The following is a 20,478-nucleotide window of genomic DNA, read 5'->3' as shown; positions in this document are numbered from 1 at the left end:
TGTTGGAGCATCATTTGGGCATATGCCCAGGAGTGGTATAGCTGGGTCCTCAGGTAGTACTATGTCCAATTTTCTGAGGAACCTCCAGACTGATTTTGATAGTGGTTGTACCAGCTTACACTCCCACCAACAATGGAGGAGTGTTCCTCTTTTTCCACATCCTCGCCAGCATCTGCTGTCACCTGAGTTTTGATCTTAGCTATTCTGACTGATGCGAGGAATCTCAGGGTTCTTTTGATTTGCATTTCCCTGATGACTAAGGATGTTGAACATTTCTTTAGGTACTTCTCAGCCATTCAATATTCCTCAGCTGAGAATTCTTTATCTAGCTCTGTACCCCATTGTTTAATAGGGTAATTTGAGTTTCTCAAGTCTAACTTCTTGAGTTCTTTCTATATATTGGATATAAGCCCTCTATCTGTTGTAGGTTTGGTAAAGATCTTTTCCCAATCTCTTGGTTGCTGTTTTGTTCTAACCACAGTGTCCTTTGCTTTACAGAAGCTTTGCAAATTTGTGAGATCCCATTTGTTGATTCTTGATCTTAGAGCATAAGCCATTGGTGTTTTGTTCAGGAAATTTTCCCCAGTGCCCATGTGTTCAAGGCTCTTCCCTGCTTTTTCTTCTATTAGTTTGAGTGTATCTGGTTTTATGTGGAGGTCCAAGATCCCCTTGTACTTGAGCTTTTTACAGGGCAATAAGAATGGATCGATTTGCATTTTTCTACATGCTGACCTCGAGCTGAATTAGTACCATTTATTGAAAATGCTATCTTTTTTTTCACTGGATGGTTTTAGCTCCTTTGTCCAAGATCAAGTGACCATAGGTGTGTGGGTTCATTTCTGGGTCTTCAATTCTATTCCATTGATCTATCTGACTGTCTCATCCTAATATATTAAATGTCTTAATGCCACATCAGAGTTAATTAATAGGGTCATTGTATTAAAGTTCTCTAGAGTCACAGAGGTTATGGATTGTCTCTCTATATTGAGGGAATTTATTGTGATGACTTACAGTCTGCAGTCCAATTAACCCAACAATGGGTAGCTGTGGATGCATAGTCCAAGAGTCTAGTGATTGCTCAGTCCCACGAGGTTGTTTGGGGTGGCTTCTGTAGAAGTAGGTTCCAACAGATATACTGGCAAGTAAGTTCGAGCAGGTGACAAAAGAGTAAATTTTCCTTCTTCCAATTTCCCTATGTAGGTGTCTAGCAGAAGGTGTGACCCAGATTAAAGGTGTGCACCACCACACCTGGATTTGGGAATTGCTTTGTCCCAGGCTGACCTTAAACTCAGAGATCTCCTTCCCTCAGTCTCCTGGGATTAATGGTGTGTACTACATTGCCTGTTCCTAAGCTTTTCATGGCCACTACGCCTCAAGATTTCCATGCCAAGATCCAGGTCAGAAAATTGTGTCTTCCAGCCTCAAGATCTGGATCACAGGTGTGCCCTCCAATTCTGGATTGTAGTTCATTCCAGATATGGTCACGTTGACAACCAGGAATATCCATACAGTTATGTACATGTATTCTTTCCCTAGGTCAATCAACTTCAAGGCATCCCTAAACTTCTGCAGCTGCTCAAAGTTCAGAATGAAGACGTTCAGCGGGCTGTGTGTGGGGCCCTGAGAAATTTGGTATTTGAAGACAATGATAACAAGTTGGAGGTCGCTGAACTGAATGGAGTGCCTCGGCTGCTGCAGGTGCTGAAGCAAACCAGAGACTTGGAGACAAAGAAGCAAATAACAGGTATTTCCTACTAACCAATAAGAACCGAACAATGCAAAGTCAGCTGGATGCTTTATGTCATATGTTTTTCTTATGTTTCCTGGAGTGGATGATGAATAGAGTCATTGATACAAGCCATCAGGAGGTGGCTTGTAACCAAGAATCTGAACTCCTTTCTTCTGGAGGAGAAAAGATTCTGAAGTTTTTGCTTAATATTTTAAATGGAAAACTCTATAAACTTATGAGTAGATGTTTTTAAAATAACTTTTAATGACTAACTACATGAAAAATTTCCTTAGCTTCACCAATAAACTACCTTTTGGTTTGAGCATAGGTGGGAATTTGATGTTACCCCACACATCCCTAACATTTTAGAGGAAAGTGAGAAGCATGTCCAAGTGTTTATTCGACAGTCAACATTCTGCATCTGTGAGGGGAGGGAAATGTAGAGTTCCATAAATGATATATATGTATATGTATATGTGTCACTCACATGAAAGCATCTGCTTTCAGATGTTAGGCACAGAGCCCCAGGCTGGGGAAATTGTTTTGATTTTCCATCTACTCGGCTATAGCGTGAAGGACTTAGTGTGATAAAAGACCAGACCATGCATCAGAACTCAGCATTTTCTTCATGCACAATGACCCATAAGAAAATCAAGCATATTCTCCTTTTCATAGTCAGAAAACACTCAGAAGGAAGTCTTCTCATTGTGGGTCTTAAAAGGGCCTTCGTGGTGTGTTAAAGGAGAGTGACAGTTGTTCTTGGCAAAGTGAACATAACTAAAAGGGAGGGAGGGGGTCAAGCTGCTGGTTACATGAAGGAAACGTGGAAATTAGTAATTGGATACATAGTAGCCGGGGTCTTGGGCGAGGGGGAATTCTGTGAAAATAATCCATTAGTAATTGGGTTAGGATACATAGTAGCCGGGGATCTTGGGTGAGGGGGAATTCTGTGAAAATAATTCATTAGTAATTGGGTTAGGATACATAGTAGCTGGGGATCTTGGGCGAGGGGGAATTCTGTGAAAATAATCCATTAATCTACACCTTTCTTGTACAGATGATAGAAGGCTAAAGTCAGAGCATTCTGTGATGCTGATGCCATAGCAACCATCCAGGCATCAGAGGGCATGTGTACAGCTGAGGAGTAGAGTCCAAGCCAGATCTCCATATAGGAGGACATTTAATTGTATTAACTATACCGACTGTTTTGCATTTGATACAAATTGCCCTGAATGATTCCCTTTATCTCTGGAACATGCTTTCTATGCCTCAGAAAGAGATCCTCCTAACATAGACACTTGTACAGAGTAAGAAAGCTTTGTATAAGTTTTCCTAAGTCTCAGAGACTGTTTCACTTAACATGGTCACATGCACATAGAGAGAAGCCTGCATGTGAGTCTCCCCTTTATTGGGCCTGCTCTCATTTGTCTGTGTCATTTCTGACCCTTAGTCTTCAGTGAAGAGAGCGATATTTCTTCACTGTAAAAGTCTGTATTTTGTATGTAAACATAAAGGAGATTTACTTAAATGGCTGTATTTCCTCTTGTAGTGGGCAATATTAGTAAATGGCTATAAGACCCCTTTACCAGTTTCTCATTTTTTTAATATCGTCCTATTTGGCCATAAACTTATGGACAATGGAATTCTTACAATTGCTATGTATTCAAATTATCACTGACAAGAATAAGTTTTCATTTTTTGTCTTGGCTAAAATGAGTACCTATTGGTAGAAAGCAGGTAGACTGACCTCAGCAGAGAAAGAGAGAGAGAGAGAGAGAGAGAGAGAGAGAGAGAGAGAGAGAGAGACTTAGGTTCTGTGAATAAACTTCTATGAAGTTAAAATAGAGGCAAATAAAAACGTAAACCTTAAATATTATGTTGCTGAATCTAAAATCTATTAAGTGACATCTCTTCAGAGTCATTAGCAGTCATTAGACCATTGCTTTCCTAGTTGTAGATGACTGGGAGGCATTGAGATGAGACTCAATTCCTGCAGAAGTGAAATCATCCAGCAATGTAGGTGGAAAGGGAAAAACCTCCATATGGGGTTTGGGAGTGGGGGGTGCCCTAACAGGGCAACAAAGACAAAACATTGATTTAGGAGGTGTTAATCCAGGAGTACTGGAAGGAAATGTATGCTAGCTGCAACCAGGAGGATTAGCAATGCCCAGCCATTGAGCTAGTCAAGGCATAGCAAAATTAGCTGTGGGGGGGGGGTTCATTCAAGAATTCAGAGAGCTCTTAGATGGGTGCAGCACATGTGTGCCCCACCAGGAGTCAAATTGGATTAACAAATTCACCACTATACCTTGTACCACAAATTTGTGGATTTTATGAATGTATGTTGTTTCCCTAGGTATGTCGTGTAGCCTTGACTAGCCTTAAACTTGCCTCATTCTCTTGTGTATTAGGATTGTAAATACCATCATGTCCAGAAAGGAGCTGTTTATTTGTCCACACAAAAACACACATCTCATCCCAAAGGGTGTGAGTAGTTTTCTCTGAGCTGGAAAATACTGCTATGTCCTAAGACCCAGAGTTAGGTTACCCCAAGTATTCTAGTGTGGTTATGATTTCATGAAACTTTGATAATAACAGAATAAAATGAGGTGTTGCTGAATACATTGGTAGAAACATCAGGTAGGAAGATTAAAGCTAAGTGAAGAAGTCTCTGGAAATCTTAGATACTTTCTGATGACACTCTTAGTCTTTGAATTGGTAGAAGCTGGAGTCTGTTTGTATATTGAAGAAGGATTTTTTAACTGAGCCACAGGGCTTTTAGGTCATATGCAGAGGTAGTTAATAACATAGTATTAAAGTGATTAAAGATCTCTCGAGATGATTTGATGCTCAACTCACCACCATCATAGCAATTTTAACCAGTCTCATAGAATATTTAATATAGGTGTCCCCAGTACTTACACTCAGAAATATAAATTCTTATAATCCATTTTGAGATTCTGGTGCAGTAAACCTGGAGAGAGGACCAGATTCTGATCTGTCACTGGGTTCCTTTGCAGACTTCTATTAAACACTAACGTAAGGATAAAAATCCTTGTTAATACACTGGTAAGAAGTGAACTAATTTTTTTACCCAGCCCAGTTACAAAGCTGGATCTTCTAAGTAGGCCTTTCTGGTTTCTACAAAGTCTTCCGGTTTCTACAAGGTTTCTATAAGGTCTACTGGTTCCCCCCAAATCTCTCTCCTTAAGATTTTCAGCTGATGATTCTGGCTTTGCCTTCTGTAACCACAGAGGGTGGGCCTCATCTGTTTAACCCAGCCTTTCTTTAGTGATTGGACATATAATGACCCTAATATATCTCAGCTGTGTGCTAAGGAATTACCCTATTTCTAGCCGATTACTGTTAAGTTGTGTGTATATGTGCAGAAGGGTATGTGGATATCGCCAAAGAATGCTTTCTTCTGATGTTATACCATCCAGAAATCTGGTGGCTGTGACCTAGGTATACATTAGCCTACATTATTTTTTTTTAAATCTACACAAAACTTCCTAAATTATATACTTGCTTAGATATAGTGTAGCATGCCAATCTAAGAAGGGTATATAATGACTGTTAAAGGAAAATTCCATTCCCTTTGTTCAAGGTAATCCTCTTTGATTTTATGTAAGATGTACTGAGTACTTTGAATGGTTCTTTGTAAAAAGAGGAAACTTCACTGTGCGTCAGATTTTTTTAAGCCACTGACAAGCAGAGAAACTCGTTGATTTGTTTGCTTATTTTGAACTCAAGGAAGTCCCTACCCATGCAGCCCTGCCTCTCCCCCACATTCCCTCTGGCTTTCTCTCCTATTTCTCTCCGATTTTCTTTTGTAGCTTAAATCAAAACTCAACCTCAGGCCTGCCTTTACATTGTCTCCAACTACCTTCTGAGTTTTATTCTCTCTGTCCCCTTCCAGGGCCTCTTAAGATGAAGTGAGAGGGATGAAGCCATTGTATTGCAGAACCCACGGCTGAGACACTGCTCCTGACTAACCCCAAATGCTAGTTTGATCAGGAAAAGACTTCCTGAAGTCCAGAAATACTGTTCCCAGCAGACATCAGTCCTACTGTGACCATATCTAATGGAAACTATGTGTAGACTGCATGAAACTCTGGTTGCTGTTTCAAAAAATTATCCACAGCCAAAACAAATTGTTTAAGCCTGAAACATTAGGCCTAATTAGTGTGTTTTAGTTGACTGGGCCATAGAGCTATGTAGACCATTATTTTAGTTATTAAAATCAAGGGAGATGATATCACTTATCATAAAGTAGATATCTTATATATCTATGCTTTCACTGCAGTACATTTAAGAAGTAGGAATTACTGACTGGGAGATGATGAGACGGGAAGGTAGCGGGAAGGTAGCATCGCCCCTTCTCTCTTCTGGCCTCTTTGCCCTTTCTTGGATGGCAGTTAATTGGAGGACCTTATTGGAGACAAAAGATAGCAAGACAACATCACACATGGGCAAGGCCATTGTCACAGCAACATGTAGGTCCGCAGTTCCTTCACTGAGAAGTATTTTGGTACCAAAGCTACATTTTAAAAAGTCCTAGACACACGCACGCACACACACACACACACACACACACACACACACACACACACAATTTTCTGTTATCTTTCAGTACCAAGCTCTTGTTTCTATGTGTAAATGCCCTGGAAAACCTGGGTTTGTTTTGTTTTCTTTGTTTTGTTTTGTCTTTTGAGATAGGGTTTCTTTGTGTGTAGTTTGGCTGTCCTAGAACTTGTTCTGTAGACCAGGCTGGCCTTGAACTCACAGAGCTTCTCCTGCCTCTGCATCCCAAGTGCCGGGATTAAGGGTGTGGTGTGTACCACCACACCAGCCAACTTGGTATTTTATTTTCTTAATTTTTTTCCTGGCTGGTTGGCTACACAAGCTTTCCCTTTAATAATGGCATCAGGGGGAAAATGAGTGTTGTGTGAGCAGATGTGACTCCGATCTCTGACCATATAACACTGTGGAGACATAAAAGGCAGTGCTTTTTGTCTTTCACTGCCAAACTCTAAAAGTATAAAAGAAGGTGAGCAAGTCCTGAGGGTAGAAATTCTATCGTGGGGCAACAGTTGACAAACATTAACTAGGAGTGTTGACCAGCTGCTGCAGTAGAATAGAGAGAAGTGTTCTGCAGCTGTTCCTGCCGCAAGTGGGACAGAAAGTACCAGGTTACACAGGTAGTGAGGAGCAACACTTAGGAACATTGTTGTCTCCTGGTGTTTCTGGAAGAGAAAAGCAAAAAGACAAAATTCCTTTAAACTATTGAAACAGTAGTTACAGGAGGGCAGTTTTCTCACCTCTAGCTGGAGTATGTTAGGTAGATGAGGTCAGCTTTGTCGGAGAGTCCATAAAAGAAACAGCCATAAAGCTTAAGTGTGTGTCATTACTTTCTTTAGTGCTAAGATAAAATACCAAACAAAAGCGACTTTTGGGAGTTTATTTGGGATCAGAGCATCAAGAAATCTAGCCCATCGTGGTGGGACTGGAGTCATGGAGCTGCTTCTTCACATGGTGGAAAACACAGAGAAGGGAAGGAGCAAGAGGCAATAATCCAGTAATGACCTGCCCCAGTGACCTTCTGCTTCCAGTCAGCCTCCCAAAATGGGAGGTGAGCTTCAGAACATGATCCTGTGGGGGATATTTTAGACTCAAATGATTTTATTCACACTCCTGATTATTTTGAAACTGCATGGTTTTGCATATTAAGTAATAGATAAGTGTTCTTAGGAATCTTAGCATCAATGAGCACTAAACAGGTTTCCAGCCCACATCCTTTTTAAAATACCTGTTCACAGTCCTGAAGTTGACAGCCTTGCCTTAAGTTTGAGCACTGTTCTCACTGAGCCTGTTTTTCTAGGTTTGCTCTGGAACTTGTCCTCTAGTGATAAACTCAAGCATCTCATGATAACAGAAGCCTTGCTCACCTTGACAGAGAGTGTCATCATCCCCTTCTCAGGGTGGCCTGAAGGAGACTACCCCAAAGCCAATGGCTTGCTTGATTTTGATATATTCTACAATGTCACTGGATGCCTAAGGTAATAATACCTCCTCGTGCCCCTAACCCTCAGATAAAAGGTGTAGTCAAATAGGGCACCCAAAGAGAAGTTGAAATGTGTTCTATTTTGGATCCTTTCTGTAATTACGTAATTTAGTTTTGGTGGCCTCTGCTTGGGTAGAAACTGATGAAATTCATTATAGTAAGATGTTTCTGTCTAGTTAATTGCACTGTCTTAACTGTCTAGTTAATACCTGACTTAGGGTTACCATTACTGTGATGAAAAAAGATGACCAAAGGCAGGTTGGGGAGGTTGTATTTGGCTTACACTTCCACAGGAACTCAAGCAGGACAGTAACCTGGACGCGGGAGTGGGTGCACAGGTGGTGGAAGCCTTACTGGCTTGCCCCTCATGGCTTGCTCAATAGTGTAACATGGGACAGTAGCTAATTTAACTGACAGAAGAAAAGAAAAATTAACTCCTACCACTCCCAGCAACTCTACTACCTGTCCTTAGACTGTGTTTTCAGGTTTGACAACTTTCTATAATTCCAGGTTTCATATAGAACCCAGGACTACCAACTTAGGGGTGACATCACGCACCTGGGCCCCCACATCAATCACACTGTAGGAAAATGCTTTATAGGCTTGTCTACAACCTGATCTTACAGAGGCATTTTTCTCAGTTGAGGCTCCCTTTTTTTCCAGTGATGCTAGCTTGTTAAGTTAACATTAAACTAGCCAGTATAATATCAAATATCATTATTGTTAAAAATAATATTGTTTTTGTTTGTTTGTTTGTTTGTTTGTTGTTTTTTTTTTGTTTTTTTTTTTTTGGTTCTTTTTTTCGGAGCTGGGGACCGAACCCAGGGCCTTGCGCTTCCTAGGTAAGCGCTCTACCACTGAGCTAAATCCCCAGCCCCAAAAATAATATTGTTAAAGCCTATGTTAGCTACTAGGGATATTTGTGTGTGTGTATGTGTGTGTGTGTATGTGCGTGTGTGTTTATGTGTTTGTACATATATGAGTACCTGTATGTATGTTTGTATGTGTGTGTGTGTGTGTCTGTGTGTTTGTAATACAGAGAGGAAGAATGTGGTTATTTCTGTCCTCTGTCACTTCTATGAATTTCACTCCATTCCTTGGGACTTTGCAAAAAAGCACTTTCGCCTGCTAAGCCATCGAACCAGACATGGAATAGTTTTTTCTTATATAATGAGAACTCATTTCACTTGTCTTTCTTCACGGACTAGTTTACAAGTTGAGTCTTGGACAGAAAAATAATTTCTCAGAATGTCATTATCAAAAATTTTTAAAAGCATCTCAAGAGTTAAGGAAAAATGGCTGTGTATATATTACTTAAGTTATAGGTAATATTCTGTGAACTGTGTTTTATAACAGCAAGTATGTTTTTACAGAAAAATGTGTGGCTGATCATAGTCAGAAGTATATCTTAAAAAAACATTTTAAATTTCATGATTATTTTTCAAATTGGTAGGTTTGGCTGATAATATTACCCAGTGGGTAAAGACTCTGCTAAGGCTAACAGAATACAAATGTCTTCTGATCTCACATGCACTCTGTGGCACAAGGGCACCCACACAAGTATAATAAATAGAAGATAGATAGATAGATAGTAGATAGATAGATTGATTTAAAGCAGAAGGTTGTTAGGAAACACCCCTCCATCCTCAGGACTTTTTTTTTCTTTCATTGGAAGTATTTTTTTCAAACAATATATTTTGAAATATACTATTTTTCCTCCCTGTGTTTCCACCCATTCCTCCCTCCCTCCCACTCTCCCTGTCTCCCTCCCATCTGGATCCCTTTCTATCTCAGGCATTTAAGGAATGATAATAAAATAAGATTAAAACAAACAAATTGGAATAAAACAAAACAAGGGAAAAAACTGAAAAAAAAGAAAAGAAAAGAAAAGCATACCTAGGTACAGAGAGACACATTCTCACACAGAAATCCATGAAAACACAAAAGTGGAAGCTATAATATACACAAAGGACCTATAGAATTGAAAACTAATAATAATGCCCTGACTCAATATTATGAGACAGGGTCTAAAAGTTGTATGAAGCCTTTTTTCTTTAAAAACAATAGTTGAGTAGGTTTATAGAAAACCGGGGCCTCTGTCAGTAGACTTCAAGGTAGAAAACATCTATACATTGTGTCTGTATCCTGCCTTTTGGATAAATTCCTTAATCATCCACTAACAATCCAAACATCTCCTTTAGGTGTTAAATAAGCTTATTCAAGTTGCAGTAGCTTCAGTGTATACTGTTTAAGTTACAGCTTACTATTTATAATCAACTTTAAATGGAACTTGGTGTTCTACCCCAAACTGTGCAAAATGAGTATTACCAGCTAGCTACATGCTTGTTGATTTAACTCAACATTCAGATGGTTTTGAAACATTCAAAACAATCAGGAAAAGCAGAGCTAAGAATCTCTCTCTCTCTCTCTCTCTCTCTCTCTCTCTCTCTCTCTCTCTCTCTCTCACACACACACACACACACACACACACACACACACACACATTCTCTCTCACCTCCCTCCCTCCCTGCCTCCCTCTCCCTCTCCCTCTCCCTCCTCTCCCTCTCCCTCTCCCCCTCCTTCCCCCTCTCTCTCTCTCTTTCTCCCTCTCCCTCTCCCTCTCCCTCCCCCTCTCCCTCTTCCTCCTCTCCCTCTCCCTCTCCCCCTCCTTCCCCCCTCTCTCTCTTTCTCCCTCTCCCTCTCCCTCCCCCTCTCCCTCTTCCTCCTCTCCCTCTCCCTCTCCCCCTCCTTCCCCTCTCTCTCTCTTTCTCCCTCTCCCTCTCCCTCTCCCTCCCCCTCTCCCTCTTCCTCCTCTCCCTCTCCCTCCTTTCCCTTTCCCCCTCCTTCCCCCCCCTCTCTCCATAATAGAAGCATGGATGTGCCTTTGAAGCGTAGCTGTGAATTCTTGTAGCCCGTCACTGTTGCTCCCACAGAGGCTGCCTGAGGCAGATGCTTGCTGATACCTTCAGGAGCTGGTGTTGATTTTATAGTAACCGTCAAGCCCTTCTTTTGGCCTAGAATTTTTGTTGCTCTGCCAGTTCTAAGGAGGTTTACTTTTAATCCTGAGCAGCCATAGCTGCCTCTGTTGCCTTCTCTTTGTTAGTTACAGATAAGCCTCAACTGTTGGATATAGATCAGATGGAAGTTAAACGAAAGACTGGGTCTAAATCTCAAACAAGGGAAAAAAGTGCTTCCTCACAGACCAGCATCTTACAGTCTAGATTAGACTTTGCCAACTGTTTACCAAGCTCTTAATAGACCAGGCCTCCTTGGAGGTAATGTTGGTGGAATTAAGGAGCCTGAGCCCAGAGCCAACCGACAGTATGTGAGAAACTACATCATCAAGTAAAAATAACCCTACTTATTTCTGACATATTTCTCTTCACCAGCCCTCGTACCTGCCATTCTCACGTCCTGATGACTAGTGATAGGGCGGGCCTCCAACTTTCTGCCTTAAAACAGTGCATGTCAGCTCATCGCTTCCCTAGGCTCCCTGACTGCACACTAGACACAGAGCTTCAGAGTATCGTTAACAGATTTCCTTTCAGCGTATACTGGACATGTGAGAGCATACCAGGCATTACCAGAGACACCGTATGGAAGGGCCAGAGGAAATACCGTTGGCAACAGTCCATTCTGATCTTAGTTGCTAGTAATACGCCATGATTATGAGTGAAATTGTAGGGTACCACAGCCTCAGAAGTGTTATAAAAATTACAGATGAGTTGTTCACCATCATGTGTAGCATATACACTAAATTATAGCTATCAGTTTGATACTGTTTAATTATAAATTAATATGTAATTATAAATATATATAATTTCAAAGTGGGTTTCCATATGGAATTTTCATAAACATGTTTTCTTTGATCCCCAGTCCTCCCCATTCCCTTTGTCTTCCTGACTCTTGTTTCTTGTTATACCCTTTCCCAGTCCTCCTCACTTCTACTTTGCTCTGCTGTCTTTCCTTCCTTCACTCCCTGACCTAGACCAGCAGGTCATTCTTCAGTGACAGGATCATGAGGGGGAGGTGCCAGGGATGAGGGCAATTGAGAAAATAGACAATGAGGAGACAAAAGCTAGGGTCAGGAGGCTTTGCACAAGCTATGTCTTATGCCAAGTGTGTCCCTGGCTTTAGACAAGGAACTATGCCCTCTCAGTCAACAATAGTGAATGAAGGTCGAAGGAACAAAAGAGGTTAAGTCCCTGTAACTGGTATAGTGAATCCTTGGTCAGTGTGGAGGGGGCCTCCACACAATTAGAGAGAGAACAATTGATACAGGTAATTTTGCAGTGCTCCTCACCTTTTGGAATAGAGAGACTCCTAATCACCAATATATATGGAAAGTTAACAGAAGCATTGATTTCAAACATAAAAAGAATGTCTTTATGATGGTCCATTGTTGTGGATAACAGCCAGAAGTCCAATTGAGCCTTTTCTTTGGAGACAGTGTAATAGATAGGTGGGATATTATGACGCTGTCTTCATCCAGACCAAGTAGGCCTAATGTCTTAGTAAAACCTAAGACCAAATGTCTTGGGCTGGAGAGATGGCTCAGTGGTTAAGAGCACTGACTACTCTTCCAGAGGTCCTGAGTTCAGTTCCCAGCAACCACGTGGTGGCTCACAAACATCTGTAATGGGGTCGGACGCCCTCTTCTGGTGTGTCTGACAGCTATAGTGTACTTACATGAATAAGATAAATACATCTTAAAAAAAAAAAAAAAAGACCAAATGTCTTAGGGTTTTGTTGCTGTGAGTAGGCATCATGACCAGGGCAACTCTTGAAAAGGAAAACATTTCATTGGGGCTGGCTTACAGTTCAGAGGTTTAGTCCATGGCAAGAAGCATGACAGGATGCAGGCGGCCAGGCACAATACTGGAGAGGTAGTTGAGAAATTTATATCTGGATCCAAAGGCCTGGTTTGAGCATCTGAAACCTCAGAACCCATCCCCAGTGACAGACTTCCTCCAATAAGGCCACACCTACTTCAACAAGGCCATGTGTCCTAATCTTTTCAAATAATGCCATTCCCTATGAGCCTGTAGGGGCCATTTTCATTCAAACTACTACAGAGTGCCTCTAGGACAAGTCAACCCATGCCTCATTCATAGGCACAGAGTTCTTTAAAACCCATGGAACATGCCACCCAAGAGGGAATTCCATTTTGAAATCAGGATGCTGGATTGACATTGCATACTAAAAAATTACCATCCAATGACAGGGTGACCTGTGAGTGATAAGAAACTGGAAAATGTCAAGGGAATGAATTGGTAATGTTTGAAAACTGTACATTCAACCCTGCCAGGCTTTTGAGACAACGCTTGTGGGTCATTCCTGACGAGGGACCCATCTCTATAGACAGTGACAAACAAGAATGGTGGGTGATGTGCTGTACAGTTAAAGGGAGCAGTACAGGCACCCCATGAGGAGCATCACAGGATGATATTCATGCTGTAATATTAGAGTACCCCAAAATTTTTAAATACATCTAGTTTTTTGTTATCGTTGATATTAAATCTTACAAACTTTAATATTGTGTGTATTACCTTTGTACCCCAAATAAGTTAACCAGACCTTTTGTAATTTTCAGAAACCTTTTAGTTTTTTATTCTGTAAACATATATATATATATATATATATATATATATATATATATATATATGTATGTATAAATCCTTATTTATTAAAACATTTTATCTTTTAATTTTATAACATTTTATCATTTAATACCATGAGATAATATAGTCATATAGACCAATCTCCCCATTTTTACATTTAAAATAAAAATTTGGCTGGGATGGCCTGTTTGGGACAATTATTCTTCAGTCGTGAAGACCCAGTAGAACCGACCTTAGCAGATATTTAATGGCAGCTACTATAATTACATTTTGATTTATTTTTTTTAATCTATCAGTCTAAAATATTAGCTTTTTTGTTTGTTCTATATATTATGTAAAAAGCATATCAAAATTAAAACAAAACATTAAAATTACAAGATAAACAAACATCTCCTCAGCAACAGGAGACTGAGCCCAGAGGTGGTGAGAGGGTGGTCATCCGAGAGAGGACAGAGGAAAACTGCCAGCTGTGGCTTTCACTGTTTGGATCTATCTCCTGGGATGTTCTGCTCTCCTCCCTGTCACAGAGCCAGAGGACCTCTCTGCCCAGGAGAGGTGTTTAAAGGACATACTGAGAGAAAACAAGCTCCCATCTGAAATGGGAGGGCTAAATCCCATGCTCCAGAGTCAGAGTTTTGGCTTAAACAGCACAGGACAGTTTGGCCACAGCAGCTTTTTTGTTTCTGAGTTGGGGCTCATTAGCCCTGGTAGCGTCTAAGAGAGGAATTTAGGAATTAGTTTAGAAGTTTGAGCCAGCAAAACCTGATGTGCGAAAATGAAGAGGAGGGGTGGGGGTTGGGAGACCTAGGAGTCTCTATTTTTATGAGGTTGCCAATGCCCAGGTTACCCTGTCTGCTGTGCCACTGCCTGCGTAAATCTGGCCTGGCTCAGTTTCCCCTTTGAACGTATTGCTCTGCCCTGAGGAGCAGAGACTGATCAGCTGGCTGGCTGCACCACCACCACCACCACCACCTCCACCACCATCACCACCACCATCACCACCACCACCTCCTCCCCCACCACCACCACCACCACCTCCACCATCACCACCACCACCTCCACCATCACTACCACCGCCTCCACCACCACCACCACCACCACCGCCTCCACCATCAGTGTTCCAGAAGCCTTTAAAGACCGCATGCACACATTTGCCAGCACCGTGGTCTTCTGGAGTCAGCGCAGCCACTAGCCAGCACTGCCCTTGTCTGTTGGACTCTGGACTCTGTGTGGCCACTGCTACAACTCTCAACTGTGTTCTTTCTCTTACTCTGTCTGTAGGGGACCGACTGTAGGAGAGGTATTTGGCTCAGATAAATGAGTAGGAGCCATTTTGGGTGATTTTGTAATCAAAATTTTTTTTCTCATACTCTGAAGCAATAGTAATTTTAAACTTGATGACACTTTTCTGTCTTTAGCACCTTTTTAATCCCTATTTTCTTTCTTTCTTTTTATCTTTTATCCTTCTGTTCAGAGGAGAATGACCAGATCTATACAGGGTGCTAAATTACAATTTACTCAACTTTATGCAATGGTAAATAATCTGTAATCAAATTCCAGTGCAAAGTCATCAATTAGAGACCCGCTGGCCCTTGTGGGTGACATTTTGTCCTGAAACATTTGCCTACATGTTCCCATATATTTACATTTAAAGAACCATTTTAGGGAACCAAGGGCAGATTTTTTAAATAAAAGTAAGGGACTTTTTTGGCTGGTTGGTTGATTGGTGTTTTATTGTTTGTTTTTCAAGGGAGGGTTTCTCTGTCCCGGAATTCACTCTGTAGACCAGGCTAGCCTTGAACTCAGAGCTCTGCCTGCCTCTGCCTCCAGAGTGCAGGGGTTAAAGGTGTGGCCGCCATGAAGAACTTTTTAGGACTTTAGCAATTACAAGAATTATAAACTATGCAAAACTACACAAGCATCTAAAAGAAAGCAAGTGCTCCTCAGCACCCCACTGCTGGGGTCTACCCCACAGTGCTGTGACACTGTGACACTGTGACACTGTGTTTGCCAGTACTTATGGCTGCACTTTCTCTTCGTAGCATCCTTGGCTGTCCCTGCTCAAGCAGTAGTTTGACCTGGACCAGCAGGTCGGTCATTCTTCAGTAACAGGTTCATGAGGGGGAGGTACCAGGGATAAGGATGATAGAGAAAATAGACAATGAGAAGACAAAAGCTGGGCGTCAGGAGGTCTTATACGAGCTGTGACTTCTGTCCAGCATGTTCCCTCTCTCTATAACCATGTTCTAGGGAAAGCCTTGGCTCAGCCCAGTCCTCAACACCTCACTTCCTTAGTTTCCCGCCTCTCCGTTTCCTCCTACTTGGAGATGCATGTTTAATACTCAGAGGCAGGAATTGCATAGAAGCCTGGCTTTCCTTGGTATGTTTCCTAACCTAACCCATTTTCCTGATACTTGCTTTCTTATAGTTGAACAAAATTCATTTTGTACATGTCCAAAATTGTCATTGTCCATTCATCTTTTGATGGCTGTCAGGCTGGTTGTGTTTCTTCCCTATTGTAAATACAGCAGCCACAAACATGGACGTGTACACATCTCTACAGTATAACAGAGCCCTTTGTTTGTATGCCCAGGTAATTTTCTTTTAGGACTTCAAGTGATTACATAAGCTTCCCTTCGTACTAATAGTATCTAAGGCTCCTCTTTCCTCATATCCTCTCCAGCATTTGTTGTCATTTGCTTTCTTGATGGTCATTCTGACAAGGCTGAAATATTATCTCAAAGTAGTTTCAATTTACATTTCTCTCATGACAGAAATATTGAACAGTTTCTTGTTTGGTTTTGTTTATAGAGGGTCTTTTTGTTTGGTTTTATTTATAGAGGGTCTTTTTGTTTGGTTTTGTTTTATAGAGGGTCTTTTTTTTGTTGTTGTTAGTTTTGTTTCAAGTCTCCAGGGAATTGACCTAAGACTGATGTGTGCTAGAGAAGTGTTCCAACTCAATCTCACCCCTAGTCCATTTGCATTTCTTCTTCTGAAAACTGCAGATCATTGGCTTGTTTGTTGACTGACAGCTTTGTTTCTTTGGTTTAATGTCCGGCATCCTCTATACGATCTAACTATTAACCTGGTGTTTAAGGTATAGGTGGACATTTTTTTCTCTTATTCCTTGGGCTGTCTGTCTATTCTGTTTCTTTTTCTGTTCAGAAACCTTTTAATTTCATGTAGTCTCATTTGTCAGTTCTTGGGGCTGTTCTCTGTGCTATTGAAATTCTATTCCTATGCTTTAGGTTACTGTATGAAATGACGATTCCATCATGATACCATTAATCTTCAAAGAGACACAACAATTCTAGCAAGGGCCAAGGTGGCCTTTGCTGTCTTCATGCGACTCAGGAATGTGAAAGGGAAACTGTCTTGGAAATAGTCCAAAAATCACAGAATCTGCTCCAGACAAGGAATCTGAAACATTTAAAACTGCCAAGTCCAAGACACTTCAAAGATGCACTGGGCTCAGAATCAGTTTCCTGACTCCATTAAAAGCTATATTGGGGCACAGGGTCCTAATGTCAATCTCTGGCTGCAGATATTGCTTTTGGGCCTAGTTGAAGTTAATATTGCCTTCAATGAGCGCCATCTTCCCCTCATGGCTTGCTTGTTACTGAGTACTGATTTAGAGGCTCATTTTGACTTTGTAATAAGGTTGTTATTTTGGTATATTTAATTTATACTTCTGAGGTACTTTCCATGTTAAGGTAACACAAATGTAACCTTTTACAATGTAACCTTTTACAATGTAACCTTTTACAGTGTTAATTCCATTTCCTACAGCTTTAAAGATTAGCTACTGGAAAATGCTTTCAGATAAATGCCATTTTACATAAATTATTGGTTTTTATCAGAGTAGTATAATAGTAAAATACTTTTTGTCAAATGATTTCTGTTCATAGGTGAAGTGGTATAATCTGCCCTTGTTTGTATTTTTGGCTGGCTGAGTAAGATGGGAAATATTTTTGCTATGCAGGGACAGTAGTGGGGCATCAGGATTCTGTGTACTTTCTGTCAGCAAAGGTATTGACTGCCAGGAACTCCTGATAAGCCCTATTTTGAGCAAGTGGTGCCAGGATAATAGATGACAAGACAAGTTTACTGCTGAGAAACCGGCAGCAAAGCCAATTGCACCTCCATGTTAGCCAGAACAGACACTCTGGGTTAGACAAAGCCAAGTCCCCTTTCCAAACTATGCAGAAGACTCAGCTAGTGAGCAAGACCGACCTTTTGACTTGTTAGAGCAATTTTAAAGGGTCAATTCTCTAATCCAGAGGTTAGAAAAACGTCAAAAGCTTTCATACATAAAATACAGTTTCTCGTGGTTGGGAACATATGGTATTTGCTACACGAAGAGCAAAAAGAATGAATGTTGGATAAGGCTTTTACTCTGCTGCACCTCTCTAGGTAAGAGAGAGAAAGTAGTCCTCCTATAGGACTGGAGAGAGCTCAGCAGCTTAGAGCCTTACAGAGGACCCAGGCTCAATTCCCAGCCTTCACATAATATCTCACAAGCATCTGTAACTTCATTTTTGGAGGATCTCATTCCCTCTTCTGACTCCCACAGACACTGAGTGGACATAGTACACAGACCCATACGCATAAAAATAAAGTGGGAAAAATAGTAATATTTAGAGATATTTCAATTAAAGTTGGAAAAGGGAATAGGAGACAGTTCTCAAATTCTAAAACCTCATTTATTTTTAGTATTCTTTTTATTCTATGTATATGCTTGACTGAGTTTTTGTGTCTCATGTACGCGTGGGAACTCAGTAAACCAGATGGCATCAGGTCCTCTGGAACTGGAGATTGTCTCACACCAGACACCAGACACCAGACATGGGTGCGGAGAACTGAGCCTGGTCCTCAGTGAGCAGAGTTAGAATCTTAACTGCTGCTGTCTCCACAGACTGTTTCACTCATATTGAGTGGTAAATGATTAAAAGAAAAAGTTAATGCAAGGGAATCTAGAAACGATAATGCCAGAATACAATGCGGCCTGAGTCCGAAGTGTGATAAGAGCACCCTTTGCTTTCCCATATTTGATAAGTTACCTTCCTCTATAAGGAAGCAGCCTCCACTGTGGTCATGGCCTAGCAAAATTAGAAAAAGACTAAGCACAAAGATATTTATAGGTCAGGGTTCTGGCATCACAGACCCTGGAAAGTATGTTTTCTCTGATAGCTTAGCTCTCTGCCATTTGAAGGGGAGGACTATCATGTTTTAGAGGCTCAGGCTTAATATTTGTCAGTAACAAGTTTGTATAAAAACCTTCAAGACTCGAGTAACAGAGACCAGCACACTTTTACCATTGAGGAAAGTGAGGCCCAGAACAGCATTAAGTTGTTTAGAGCTAAGACATGGAGAAAACTGGGACATGGACACACAGCATAATGCTATTTCTAGTGTGCTGTGTTTCTTTACTTGCAAACATTTGCCTCATATCTGCCTCTCAAAACTGTGGGCAGGATCATGTAAACCCTGTCTGGGCCTTGCTACCATGGAGTGCAGCAGGTGGGTGACTCACGATGGCATCCTGTCCTTACGGTCTCACGTTTGACATTAGGATGGTTTCCTGGACTGGTGACAAGCTTGAGACTCAGGTTTATTGGGTTCGTAGGATACATCTTACACAGACCTTTGGGATGCATAGCGCGTGACTTACTCAAGCCTTTAGGATACATAGACTACATCTTACTTTTTCTCGTTGTTCTTGAAAGAAACATGAGCTCCGCTGGCCCTGATGGGAGGAAGGTGATGAGGAGGTGTGATGGTCTCATTGATTCATTGGTCCATTACGTCAGAGGAACCATTGCAGACTACCAGCCAGATGATAAGGTAATGCCACAGTTAATCTTCCTCATGCAAATTACCCACCGCGACTTACTAAGATGCTTCAAATATTAAAATACTTGCTTGGTGTAGTTTAGTTCCTTGACTTACGTGCTAAGGCCGGAGTTTTCATTACATGCTTAGGCACTTAAATTTTCTTTCCTTTTTTTTCCAAGATAGACTTTCTTTTGTGTAGATATGGTTGACCTGAAACTAGTTCTGTAGACCACACCGGCCTCAAACTCACAGAGATCCACCTGCTTCTGCCTTTCAAGTACTGGGATTAAAGGTGTGAATCACCAGCACTCAGCTAACACTTACATTTTCTATCTAGCCTTAGGCTAGAAGTTTTTCCAGAGCTTAGTTTCCAACAAACTTTTTAACAACTCAATGTGGATGTTCTTCAGGAACATAGACCCACAAGTTCAACAGTCAGCTTAAATTCATCTCTTCCATTGTCACAGTCGTTGTAATCTAACGCCAGCTTGTCCTCGGATGGAGATTATAGGTCAGTGGTAATGCACTGGCCTGACATGTGTGGCATCTATCTTAGGTTCCTTCTGTAGAATTGTGTATACAATGGACTGAGGAGTAGAGGACCAAGTGAATTATCACCGTTCATCAAAAGAAGACCGAATCTGAATGGCTTGTGCTGTTCCTCTTCCCTCAGGCCCTCCCTGCATGCACAGGCCCTCTCCCTCCCTGCAGGCACAGGCCCTCCCTGCAGGCACAGGCAGTACACTATATGCCACTTCTCCGGTGCCATATCCGCCCTTACATTTGTGTGTCCTTTACTGTAGTTTTTACAGTAGCCTCCCGATTGGTCACTATATATAAGCAGTGTCATATTTTATTCCCATCTTAGTGTAGCTGCCAATTTATGTATGTGAAGTTTGAAGTTGTTCCGGACATACGTATTTTTTAGAAATATGCTAAGGGGCTAGAACTATAGCTCAGTGGTAGAGCATTTGTGTACTGTGCAAGACGACGCCCTGGGTTCAGTCTCCAGATATGTTTTTAAAGGGAGTTGGGGGAGGCTACCACCATTTTAAGAAGCTTGGATTCTGTGTTTTAGCATAGTACTCCTGACCATTCATTCATGTTCTAACGTTAGCCTTTTCAGCTAGCCTCAGTAATTCCTGCATGCCTTAGGTCCAAGCAGCACACTGATTGTAAGAGCCAAACCTTAAACAACCTTGTTATCTGAAAGGGATGTCAATGTGCAT

General features: G+C 41.3%; 1 protein-coding gene across 2 annotated transcripts in view; it reads left to right on the top strand.

The window, feature by feature from the left end:
* Window positions 1-20,478, top strand: part of Pkp2 (plakophilin 2) — a 65,826-nt gene that overhangs the window by 28,692 nt on the left and 16,656 nt on the right. The window contains exons 5-7 of one of the 2 annotated variants that reach the window (NM_001100499.1): window positions 1,537-1,744; window positions 7,611-7,788; window positions 19,141-19,258. In NM_001100499.1, coding sequence (NP_001093969.1) covers window positions 1,537-1,744; window positions 7,611-7,788; window positions 19,141-19,258 — 504 coding nt within the window. Of the gene's footprint in view, window positions 1-1,536; window positions 1,745-5,648; window positions 7,362-7,610; window positions 7,789-19,140; window positions 19,259-20,478 lie in introns of those variants that run through there. The other variant, XM_087575634.1, reaches the window with a different exon arrangement.

Source organism: Rattus norvegicus, chromosome 11 (assembly GCF_021556685.1).
Source record: "Rattus norvegicus strain SHRSP/BbbUtx chromosome 11, alternate assembly SHRSP_T2T, whole genome shotgun sequence".
NCBI lineage: Eukaryota > Metazoa > Chordata > Mammalia > Rodentia > Muridae > Rattus > Rattus norvegicus.
This window is presented reverse-complemented; position numbering and strand designations above follow the sequence as displayed.